We start from the raw sequence: 12,354 nt of genomic DNA on the forward strand, positions 1-12,354 counted from the left end.
GGCCCCGCTCCGGGCTGCGCCCGCGCGCGGCGCCCGGGAAAGTTTCTGCGGGGCGGGGCGGGGCCTGCGGGCGCGGCGGCTGCGGGAACCCCGGGTACGCCCCGCCCCCGGGACACGCCCCCTCCCCGGCCCCTGGACACGCCCCCCTCTCCGCCCCGGGACACGCCCCTGGACACGCCCTCCCATGGTCTGGACACGCCCCCGGACACGCCCACCGCGCAGGTGGCCCCGCGCCGGCAGCGCTGGGGCGTCGGGGGTCCCGGGCCGGGTGGGGGGTCCCCACGTCAGGGCTGCGGGGGGGTCCCGGGGTGGGGACACCGTGGGGTCCGCCCCCCCCTCGAGGCTCCTGGGGGTCCCTAGGACGGGGATGGCGAGGGGTCCCCCCATTTCAGGGATGCCCAGGGTCCCCAGATTGGGGACAGGGAGCTGTACTTCCCCTCCGAGGCTGCTGGGGGACGCCTGGATGGGGACATTGTGGGATTCCCCCCCATCAGGGTTTTGGGAGTCCCCAGGTCGGGGACAGCAAGGGGTCCCCCCATGTCAGGGCTGCGAGGGGTCCCCAGATCGGGGACAGGGAGCTGTCCCCCCCCCCCTCCGAGGCTGCTGGCGGTCCCCAGACTGGGGATGGTGATGGAGCCCCCCCTTCGAGGCTGCCGGGGATCCCCAGATTGGGGACACTGTGTTTCCCCCCCCCCCCCCGAGGCTGTGGGGAGCCTGGGCAGTTGGACTTCAGGGCCCCGGCCCTGTTCGGGGCGCCCCGGGAGCTGACCCCCCCCCTCGCGGTGCCCCCCTCGACACCTCCGCCTCCCCCCGCCGCTGGGGCCGTGGGAAACGGAGCAAAACAGCCTGAGAGGGGCCCGGCGGGTGTCCCCAGCCCCGGGGGGGCTCTTCCCCCCGGCTTCCCACGGGCCCGGGGAAGGGGAGCGCAGCTCGCCGTGGCCCCGAGGGTGCTTGGCCACGGGACGGTCCCAGGAGCGGGCGCTCCGGGTGCCGCCAAGGCCGCCGGCACGCAGCGGCACGTCCGTTCCCGTGCAGCACCTCGTGCCCTGCCGCTTCGTGTTGCTAATAATAAATAACGTCCCGAAAATAAAACAACGGAGGATTTTTTTTCTTTTTTTTTCCTCAGTGCCTTGACATCGCTTTACCAGTCCCTGCTTGCAGAGCAGCGGGTGCCTGAAAGCTTTGCCGGCTCGATCCCGCCGGCTCGGCGGGGCTCAGAAAGGATTTCGCCCCTCGCCGCCAGCCCCGCGCCCGCGCCGAGCAGGCTGCGACACGCAGAAAAGCCCTTTAGCGCCGCGGCCGCGACGGGTGGGTGAGGCGGCGGCAGCAGCAGCAGCCAGCGCAGTCGTGCAGCTCCCTCCCTGCTGCAACGGGCCGCAGCTAAAGCGGCCGTTTTGCACCTCCCCGCTCCGGTTGGTACGTGATCCCGGGCATATTCACAGCTCCCCGTATTGACCGGCAGACCCGCATCCCGGAAAGAGCGATTAAAGGAGCGTTGGAACAGCAAACCCGGTGTCCGAAGTTGGAGGCTGCGCTGTAAGCGTGAAGCAGCAGAATCGCTCGAGTCCCTGCTCTGCCCTCGGCCGGCCGGTCGCATCCGAACGCCGCGCTCGGGCCTCGGCGGGAGCCGCTCCGCGGATCCGCGGCCCCCTGCGCCTGCCGGCGGCGATGTCGCGGCGCTGCAAAACGAAGCGGGGGGCGGCGAACGCTGCGGGGAAACGGCGGCGGCTGCTCCGGCGCGACGGCGCTCTCGTTGCGGTCGGGTTCGGAGCGCGGCGCGGATGCATTCCCCGGTGGGAAAAGCTGCGAGAGTGCACTTAAAGCGCACCCCTCGCGGAGGCTCGCAGATAGCCTGGCGGCGTGCCAGGAGCGCTTTGCCAACTTAGAAATGACTGGAAGAGTTTATAAACTTCCCGGCACGTTTCTCTCCCAGCTGGACTGCGGCTTTTGGGGGCAGGCGTCGTGTCTCGCGACTCGCATGGATCTGCGCGTCCTGCCGCCGTTCGACGGTCGCAACGCTGGCGACAGAACCAGCTTCAAAGATGTTTTTGCACGCAGTTATGGGGCACTGGCAAATCATCGCGGCAAGAGAGATGAGAGTAGCAGTTGCCCTCCAGGGAAACCGCCCTCGTCAGACCATCTGGGAGAGGAGATGGGGATGGAAACAGAGGAAAACACCCTTTTTCTGGTAATCCCTAGGAGGGGGCAGAAAAGGCCCCTGCAGGAGCCTGGCGACAGGCTGTTTTCCGGCCGCGGTCTGCATCGCAGTGAAGCGGCTCCGCTCGGCTCCGCTCGGCTCCCCGCTCGGCTCTGCAGCGTCGGGCGAGCCCCGCGCTCTGCTAGGGCACACGAGCTCTGCTCATGCCTTCTCCCAAGCTCCAACGCAATTCCCTCTCCCTCAGCTAGTCTGCGGGAGGCTCTCGGCATCCCCTCCGTCACCATCCAGGCAGGGAAGGAAATTACAGGAGTTCCCTCAAATAAAAGCGCTTCCCGCGAGGGCCTGGGAAGCTTCTCCTGCACCCAGGCAGCGGGAGAAACGCTCCGGACGGAGCGTCCCTGGCCCAAAGGACCACGCGGTGCCGGAGACGCCGGCCACAGACCCTGCCTCCTTCTCCGGGCCGCCATGAAGCTTCCCCAAATTGTCCCGGAGGAACAGCTTCCGCTCACTGGCCCTAAACGCAGCGGCGATGGAGAGGATTCGGTCCGAACGACGTACCCCAGCACCTCCAGGCCGCTGGCCGGCGCCGCACGGGCTCCTCTCGCCGCCGCACTCATGGGCTGGGGGCGAGGGCCGACGCGTGGGGTGCGGCTTCGCCCCCTTTCCCAGGCGCTGGCTTTGGAGCCGCCCCTGCGGGAAAAAGCCCCTTTTCCCCTTTTCTGCCCTGTTTCTTTCCCGGCGCCGGAGGAGCATCGCTGCGGGCCGGGCGCCCGCCGGTTCCCGGCGCAGCCTCGTTACTCATTAACGCCTCCGTGGCGGCCGGGACAAGGTCCTTGCCGGGCCGGATGGCGGCCGTCGCGCCCGGCAGCACCGCGGGGCCGGGAGCGGGGCCGGCGTCACTGCTCCCCACCGCCTTCCTCGGGGTGGGGAAAAGCCCGGCACGAGCCCGGCCCGTGTGCGCCCCGGCACCGCTGGCCCTGTTAGAGGCCAGCAGGACTCAGAGACCGTCGCGGTGCTTGAAATCAGAGCCAGGCTTGCTGTTCTAAAAGCAGGTCTTATAAAAGAGCCCCTGGGCCGTGAGCATCCTCGGGCGCCGGGCGTTCCGAAGGCCTCCCCCGTGCCAGCCCTGGCAGCTCCGGCACGGCGGCACACGGCGCTGCTGATGCCGCAGGGCTGCCCGTACGAGCCAGGCTTCAGCTGCGACGGCTTGTTAGTGCGGCATTGCTCGGGCGTGCTGGGCCACGCACGCGCGCCGCGGGCTGGCTGATCTGCAGCTGCTCTCGGTTGCTATCCCGCACGCTTGCACACGCTTGCACACGCATGCACATGCATGCACACATGTATGCACACACACATGCACACACACATGCATGCACACACACATGCACGCACACATGCACACGCATACGCGCGGTCCACGGGATGCCAACGGCACCTCCGGCTCCCCCCAGCCCCAGCGGGGTCCCTGCCTGCTTTAGCCTCCTTCCTCCTCCTCCTCTTCCTCCCAGCCCTTGGCACAGGTGACCCCAGTGGGCTGGCAGCATCTGGCCCATTGGCTCCCGGTGAAAGTCCCGGCATTCCCAGCTCCGCGTGGCCTCCCATGCAGGCAATAAATCAGTGCCCTCCGCTCCAGCATGGCAAGGGGCAGCAGCGGGGCACCGCCACCATCCGGACCGCGGCCCAGGGGCAACACCGGGGAGCCGGGGAGCGGGAGCCGGCGCCCTGCGCAGCCTCCCTGCTAGGTGGGATCCCTCTCTGGAAGCACTCCTGGCTCTGGTGGTGGTTCACCTTTTCCCCGTGGGATCAGCTTGCAGCTCGCACACCCGCGAGGCCCCATGCGCTGCCCAGGGCCGTGTCTGCGGCCGGTGGCGGAGAGGGGGAATCCAGCGCGGGAGCGAGGACGGCGAGCACCAGCAGTGGTTAAACGAGGCGGAGGGAAAAAGACGACCTGAGTGTGCTTTCTGCTCTCGGTGGTGACCAGCTATTTTTAGTAGTTTGCCAGGTCCAACCCTGAGAAAGCCCCAGCAACCGACGCGGAGCGATGAGAGACGCCGTGATTTCTTTTTTTTTTCTTTCTTTTTTGAACAGCTGGAACATTCAGTCTTTTAAATATGCCCCCGCCTTTTGCTCTTCCCCTCCGGCAGCACCGCCGATAAGTCCCTGGCGCTGCTGTTTGGCGGAGCAAAGTCCAAGAGGCCGCGGCGGTTCGCGCACGGCAGCGTTTCTCCCGGCTGCAGGAGCCGCGGGAGCCGCGGGCGTCCGGGCGCTTTTGGGGAGCGCGGCGGGTGCCCGGGCATGCGCCCCTGCCCGCCGCCGACACCCGAGCCGGCCGTTGCCTAGCTATATCCACAAAACAGCCCCGAGCGGCCAGGGCTATCCGCTTACGAGGAGGGGAACAGCTGAGCCGCCTCAATCCCCCGCCGCCCCTTGGCAGAGGTTCAGATGAAGCTCCCGACCGGCCGGCGCTCCCATTTCTCTCCTCCCTCCCCTACAAGGGTTCGCAGCACCCGGCCCTCATGACCCACCGCTTTTTCCCCTTGGCGCTTGCAGATATAGATATATATTTATACACGCAACTTGTCCGAATTAACGGCATTCCTCTCCCGTTGAGTCAAAAGTCTCTGCACAAATAGCGGCGCTTCGCGGAGAAGGAGGGAAAGAGGGGGCAGAGGAAAAAAAGGTGCCGGAAAAAGCACCAGGGCTGCGAAAGAAAAGAAAGAAGAAAAGCAGCTTTTTCCCCTCCTTCCGCAGCCGGGCACGGGCCGGCGGCAGCGATGTCACAAGCTGCGGCGCCCGGCGGTTTTGGGGCACGTAAGCTGGCAACTTCCTGAGCGGCAACTTCCTGGGGAGCCGCCGGGCGCGGGGCAGGCGTGGGGGCCGGAGCGGAGGTAGGGCGCGTTCCGCTTTTCCGCGGCCTTTCCCGCCCCGCGCGGCGCCCGTGCTCCGGGGTGGCGCTTGCCCAGGCGCCCCGGGCACCCGTGACGCTGCCGCTGGGTTTATTAACATGCTGCCGTGAAGGATAACGGGGGGATCCCGCGGGATGCGGCCGAGGCACCTCGGCAGGCCCTGCCGCGCTCCGGTGCATCCTCCGGCCTTTCCCCATCCGGGAGCAGGCGCAGACCCGGCACGTGCCCCGAGGGAGGCTGTGCTGGTAGCGGGGACCCCGGCGTCCCCCGGCTCCCTGCGTCTCCGGGAAGGGGGATCCGGCGCCTCTGGGAAGGGGCAGGTTGGAGGCTGCACAAGGAAAAACCTCCCCCTGAAATCAAGCATCCGAGCCCAGGATGCTCCCTGGGGACGCGGCGGCCGCAGCCGGCCCCTGCGGCTGGGGATGCCGGGGAGCGCGGCGCGGCCTTCCCCGCCCTCCTCCTCCTCCTCCTCCTCCTCCTCCCCCTCCTCCCCCCCGGGCGGAGGGAGGGCGGCAGCCTGGCACCGCAGCTGGCCTCGGCGCGCGGCGGCGGCTGCTCGGGGGAGTCTGATTTCCAGCGCCGGTTATTAATATCGCCCGCCCGCCCCATGCCGAACCCCTGCGCCGAGCCGGGCGGGAGGCACCGGGCTCCCGGAGAGCAAGGTAGGAGCAGCCCCGGCGCCGGCGGGGTCGGGCCCCGGGGGGGCCGCCGGGGGGGGGGGGATCGGCCGCCGCCGGGGACCCCGAGCGCCGCCGGCCGGGGGGTCCCGGCGAGGAGGGGCGGCGGGGTGGGAGCGAGCCCCGCGCGGGCGACGGAGGCCGCCGCCCCCCTTCCCCCCCCCCGCGCCGCCGCCGCCACCGAGCCGCCGAGAAGTTTGAAAAATAAGTGTTGGCACCCGAAAAGGAAAACGAAGCGGAGCCCTCTCCCCACCTTTTCCCGCGCTTCCCGGGGCTCCAACGGACGGGCAGCCTGGTCCGAGGCTGTGATGTGTCATCGCTGCAGAAAACTACCTTATTAGGAGAGAAAGTATCGGTGAAAATCAGTTCTTTCCTTAAAGCCGTTGTAGTGCCAGCCTGCGCTCATTCCTCCGAGGATGACTAGACATTAGCTCAGCCTGCAGGGCCGCCGGCGCTCGGGGCCGCCGAGGTGCGAGCATCCTCGCGCCGCCGGCCCCGGCACTGCCGGAAAGCCCCCGGCGCTCCCCCAGGGATCCTTCTCCCGCAGCGGCCGGCTGCAGGCGACACCCCGGGATTTTGCGGTGGCAGCGGCAGGTAGGGTCCGGGGGGGCGCGACCGGCTCCATGACGCTGCAAAGGCGAGCTGGCCCCGGGGCCGACGGGCTCGTTCCTCGGGACCGGCGGAGCTGCCGGGCTTTGAACGATTTGCTCTTCCCGCATCCCGGTCGGTCAGTCCGAGGGGTTTTTATTCCTTTGTGTCGGTGCGCGCTAAAGCCGACAGCTCGGGGGAAACGTCAAAGGCAGAACTGTCCCCGGCGGCGCGGGTGGCATTGCCGGTGGGGTGTCACGGCCCCGGGATGACACGGGAAGGGCCGCGGCCGGCGTCCCCAGCGCAGCCCCTGCCGGGAGCCCGTGTCTCGCCGGGCGGGGAGGAAAAGCTGAGACCTGTTGCAATCGTTGCTCTAATTCACGTCACCTCTCATTTCCAGGGACCTGATGGCAGCGGCAGAGCCCCCGCCGGAGCTGCACGTGGACGAGGCGGGAGCATCCCTGGTCCCGGAGGGAGCGGCGGCGGGCTCGCCTCTGGAGCCGGGCGTCTCACATGGCCCTTTGGAGCCCGCAGCGGGTGCGACGGCTGCTCCGGCGGATGTGGGCGGCCCGGACACCTGCCGGGGGCTGCAGGCGGCTCTCGCAGACCCCTCCTTGAAGCTAAACATGCCGGGGAGCCTGCTGGAGGGGGGTGCGGACGGGGCAGGGACCCCGCTGGAGCTGGGTGCAGACGGAGCAGAGATCCCACTGGAGGTGGATGAAGACGGAGCAGAGATCCCATGGGGACTGCATGCAGATGGAGCAGGGATCCCACTGGATGTGGATGCAGATGGGGCAGGGATCCCATGGGAAGTGGATGCAGATGGAGCGGGGATCCTGCTGGATGTAGATGCAGACAGGGCAGGAATCCCACTGTACGTGGGCGCAGCTGGAGCAGGAATCCCATGGGAAGCGGATGCAGACGGGGCAGGGGTCCCGCTGGACGCAGACGCAGACAACGCAGGGGTCCCATTGGAAGTGGACGCAGACGGGGCCGCCGAGGGCTCGGAGCACCGGTGCCTCACCATGGAAGAGCTGGGCGACTACTTCCAAGAGTGCATCGAAGCCGTGGAGCAGCTGGAGAAGGAGCGAGACAGCCTGATCCGGGAGCTGGCGCTGCTCCGCGAGCCGGCCCTGCAGGAGATCCGACAGGCCCACGAGGAGATCCTGGCCGCCTACAGGCTGCTGGCCAAGGTGGAGCTGGAGCGGGACAACCTGAAGGACGAGATCCGGCAGATCAAGCAGAAGCTGTTCAAGGTGACGAAGGAGTGCGTGGCCTGCCAGTACCGGCTGGAAAGCAGGCGGCACGACCTGGGCCAGTTCGCCGCCTACCGCGGCGAGCTGGAGTCCCGGGCCGGGCAGCTCTCGGAGGAGCTGGCCCGGCTCAAGGAGAGCTGCGAGAAGGAGAAGGAGGAGGTGAGGCAGCAGCTGGAGACGCCGCCGTGCCGGCGGGACAACCATTACCTGCAGGAGAGCCGCCGGCTGTCGGTGGCGTTCGAGAGCTTCGTGGCGGAGAGCCGCCGCGGGCTGGAGGAGCACTACGAGCCGCAGCTGCTGCGGCTGCTGGAGCGGCGCGAGGCCGGCGCCAAGGCGCTGCAGGAGGTGCAGGGGGAGATCCAGGGCATGAAGGAGGCCCTGCGGCCCTTGCAGAGCGAGGTCAGCCGCCTGCGGCTGCAGAACAGGAGCCTGGAGGAGCAGATCGCGCTCGCCAAGCAGAAGCGGGACGAAGAAGTCGGGCAGTACCGGGTACGCGTGCCGCCGCGCCGGGGCTGGGGCTGTCTCCGTGCGTGCTTCGGAAAGACCCGGGAACCATCCTTTACCGCTAGCAAAAATGCGGATATTGGAGAGCTTAGCCGCAGAGCCGAGGGGCGGGATGGCGGGGGATGAGCAGGGTAAGGGCAAATATCTCCTGCTGGGCAAATCCAGATGCATCCCCGCTCCCCGGCAGGGGCCAGGCGAAGCAGCAGCCGCCGGGCGAGCTGAGATTAGAGGGACACGGTGGGAAAGTGCTGAGGGTTCACCCTGACAAACTGCCAGGGAAAACAGTCTCCTGATTTTATTCTCATTGCTTTCGGGCCCGGGGAGCAGGTAAAAGCAGAGAAGTGAAATTCCCTTCCCAGAGCGAGATCCCAGCCGAGCTGAGCAGTGCTAGGGAGTAAAGACACCTAGCACAGACATTCAACATGCACTTTTCTCTCAAGGGATTTAGTTTGTACCTCTAAGGGAGCCTCCAAGTATAAAACGCAGTGTGACCTGCATATATAAGTATATATATGCGTATATAAGTCTAAACCAGCACTGTGACTTGCATATTTTGCTTGGATTGGATGTTAAATATGAAAAAACTTAAGCCTTAGTGCAAACATGAGCAAAAAGGTCTCCAAGCCAGGCCCACGCCCGGTCAGCAGTCTGCCGATTTGGATAAAGCTTTGGCAGTCGGAGCACCGCAGGAGCTCGCCTCTGCCGAGTTTAGACGCGTCCAGGGGAGAAGATGCACTTCTGAACCGGGCGCCCGGGCTTGCGGCTGCTGGTGCCACCCCGGCACATGGAGGGACTGAAAAGGCACGTGTGCCTAGAGCCACCTTGGCTTATGGGTGTGAAGTGCTCAGGGAGAGGCATTCCGACACCACAAGGGATTAGAAGCAGCAAAAGCACCAAGGGGGGAAAGGAAGCGGAGGTGATCCGCTCAGGTCTCCGGGCTGCCCCTCGGGGTGAGCGCGGGAGGCAGACGCAGCGTCCACGCCGCGGCTCTGCATTCCCTGGGACCAGCGCGGGGTCTAAGTAAGGTGCACGGAAAAGAAAACGGCTTTAAACGAAGGTGGTTCTCCTTTAAAAGCCAAACCCTGCCCGGCCAGGTCTGGCAGCTGCTCCCTGGCGAAAGCCCTGCCTGGCCGCCTGCCCCTTCCCGCTGCCAGGATGAGGCTCGCCTCCCGCGGCCCCCGGGGCCGGGCTGCCTCCCCGCCGGCGTTATTTATAAGCAAGCGCAAGGGCAGTGCCGCGCGTCCCCCCCGCTTCTTCTTGCCTTGGGAGAAAAAGCAATTCAATATCTCCAAGAGCGCATTTGGCAAAGAGGCTCCGCAATTAATCTCCAGCCCTTCGACACTCCCTGCTTCTCGGCCCGGGGTTGCTCTCTTCCCCAGGTTGGCTCGAAGCAGCTTCTAGAAGCTGATTTCCCCCTCCGCCGTCGCTTTTCCTCCCTGCTGAAAACGTCCTGGCAGGCGACGGCCGCTGCGTCCCAAGACGCGCTGCGGCATGAGCGACGGCACCGCGTCCCCGCCGCCCGCGGCCCTGCTCGTTGAAACGTCAGGCTCCGTTCTCACTCGGGACGACAGGACTTTGGGAAGTCCCTCGGGAGGTTCCTTCTTTTCCTGAATTCCTTGTTTATCTTTGCTGAGTTGCAGTTTTACATATTTCTGATAGCTTTTCACAACACACACAAAATAGACTAAGGGATAAAATAATGCATTAAAAAATGAGGGTTAGAGAAACACCCCACCAGCAGAGAAAAGCCTAAGGAACCGATGCATTACATTTAAGCCCAAGCTTCCGCCTTGCTAGGAAAACAAAGCTTTTTGCGGAGGTTTTTTAAGACCTTGGTTGGCCAACCATCAGCCTGGTTACGCTTGCCCAGACCAACAGCACACGCAGGCGTTTCATTTCCCCCACGCGGGCGTCAGCAACAGCTGACCACAGGCTCTGAACCAGCCTGCCCCCCCCCCCCAAATAATCCAGTCTCATCTTTTCAACCCCCAGGAACAAGTTGAGGAGCTGGAAGACAGGCTGAAAGAGCTGAAGAACGGCGTGCAGCTTCAGCAGCGCAAGAATCAAGAGCTGGAAGAGCTGAGGACCAGCCTCCACCAGGAGCTCTCCATTTACAAGTCAGTCTGTTTCTCTTTACTTTGTTGAGGCAGAGCTGTGTGGCAGGGCAGCAAGGAGGAGTGCGATGGAGAACGCACTGGAACGAGGCTCCCGCTCTAGGTGGTGGTTATATTGCTCTTAGACAGCTAAATCTTTGGCTCCCAGGTCCTGTGCAAGAGGAAGTTGTGTGAACAAGGAGTCTGTTGTGGTAGCACAGTGGAAATTCCGGACCCTTTACCCTACAGCGAATAGTAATTTGATGGAAATTTCTGTACAATTTTAGAGATTGTTTTCCAAGAAACAGGTCTGGCAATTTAAAAATTAGCTGTTCCCTTAGCGACATACGGAAAAGAGCTGAGTTTTAAGTTTGGGAAAAACTACTGTGGATGTTCTTCATCAACAAAGAACTGTTTTCTACTTGTGAATCCATACTGCTGGCTTTGCTCAGGACTTAACTTTATTATATGGGATATTTTAAAGCTCCAGAAAATGATCATAAGTTTGTGGACTATTTTACTTACCAAACTTTGCATTCTTACGTATTACTCCAGTCACAGTTGTACACACTCTTAACCATTTTCTGTAGCTTCACTGTTACTACAGCATCCTTTTCCCACTTTTCCTCCTCCAAAGTTGCTCATGCAAATGTGCCATGGAAGGATATTCCCTACCACAAGTAGATATAGTTTTATTTTATGCACATATCTCTGTTTTAGCCTGTCATGGCACCAGACATTCTCTTAATGTTTATGAACAAGAGTAATTGTATTCAGGATCCTGAACAGATACCAGCAACCGTATGTCTTTGCTACTTGGGTAGAGGCCAATATTTAAGCCTGGGTGCAGCAGCAACACAGTCTCGTAACTCCTGGGAATCTATGAATTGCCATCAGTGGAAGTGACAGAGCATAAGACTTCTTAAATGTTAGACCACCTCATTAAGTTTCACATGTGAACGGGGGAATCTCAGAGTTAAGCATGTCTCAGAGCTGCCTTCTCCCATAGCTTACACCAAAGATTACGTTGCTGCCTTTCTGCTAGTTCCTCATTTGTCTCTAGAAGGCCTGGGTTGGGTCTGCAGGCTCACCTGACCATGCTTTTAGCCAGCTTCTCACCAGATTACTTTTCTTCCATACTGTGAGAAGGAAGAACGCTTTTCAGATACAGCTTACATCCCCATCCCCTGCTTTCTCCGGGTAGAGCACTTCATGTAAGTATTCAGTAGCCTAAACGTACTTTCTACCCATACAGGGGCTGCTTAGAAATCTATGGACACCTTTGCAAATCAGAAGAAAAAGCAGACCAAGACTATTAGGAATGATGGACTTTTCCCCCTTTTTAGCAAAAGGGAAGGACAGAGGCATCTGCAGGGGACATTTCCCTCTTGCTGCTTAGCCCACCTGATGTATAGCAGCTGCCTAAAATCAGGAATACTAGACAATCATTTGCTTGTTTGTATTTCTTGAGGTGCTGCTGCTGATCTTCTAATAAAACTGCTTTTCCAGAGAGGAGCAGAGCAAAGTATACTTGCACTGAAAATAGACATATATGAAGAATAACAGATGTATGTTTTGCTGTGTTTGGAAAAATGTATCTTGTCTTGTTCCATGGATGGATTGTATAAGCTTGTGCAGAAAGTATTGTTCTGGAAGCCTGTGTTAGGGGTTTGATTTTTAACGTTTACATGGAAGAGAAGCTTTATCCTTTTAACAGGATTTTCTTTTGTAGTTCAATGGGTCTCTGCTGTATTGTGACATGTTCAATGTGGGCCACAAACTGAAATTTGTGGATAAATGGTTTCAACTTTCTATAAAGTCTCACACTGAAAATAAAGGCCAGAGTTTAAGGATCCTTTTATTTCTCAAACCTCTGTCTCAAAGAGAAAATAACAAGCTCCTATGATCAAACCAAGGCGCCTGTAAGGTATCCAATTATTCATGTTACAGACTATCAAAAAAAAAGTTCAATGCTAAGGGTTACAGGCAGACTCGAAATTCAGACAGCAGAACGCTTTCAATTGAATGCACACTTCAGTGCATTCTTGACTGCTTGGAGATATTAAGTACTCTTTTCACAAAGAAAGAAGCAGAAACAAGTTGGTGGCCTTGAAGAAGAGTGTGTCTGTGTTACAGAAAGCCGTATTTTCCCTTCGTGAACATAAAAATGTC

General features: G+C 61.6%; 1 protein-coding gene across 3 annotated transcripts; it reads left to right on the forward strand.

Annotated features, from left to right (window-relative positions):
* Positions 1–5,604: 5,604 nt before the first annotated feature.
* SYNC (syncoilin, intermediate filament protein) lies at positions 5,605–12,035 on the forward strand. Of its 3 annotated transcripts, none has more exons than XM_067311645.1 (4): positions 5,605–5,726; positions 6,730–8,074; positions 10,082–10,206; positions 11,438–12,035. In XM_067311645.1, the coding sequence occupies exons 2-4, from the start codon at positions 6,737–6,739 to the stop codon at positions 11,499–11,501; spliced, it is 1,527 nt and encodes a 508-aa protein (XP_067167746.1). In that variant the 5' UTR covers positions 5,605–5,726; positions 6,730–6,736; the 3' UTR covers positions 11,502–12,035. The 3 variants fall into 3 exon arrangements, with proteins under 3 accessions (XP_067167746.1, XP_067167747.1, XP_067167745.1); XM_067311646.1 differs by lacking the exon at positions 5,605–5,726 and adding an exon at positions 6,137–6,335; XM_067311644.1 differs by lacking the exon at positions 5,605–5,726 and adding an exon at positions 6,349–6,468.
* The last annotated feature ends 319 nt before the right edge of the window (positions 12,036–12,354 follow it).

Source organism: Apteryx mantelli, chromosome 27, assembly GCF_036417845.1.
Source record: "Apteryx mantelli isolate bAptMan1 chromosome 27, bAptMan1.hap1, whole genome shotgun sequence".
NCBI lineage: Eukaryota > Metazoa > Chordata > Aves > Apterygiformes > Apterygidae > Apteryx > Apteryx mantelli.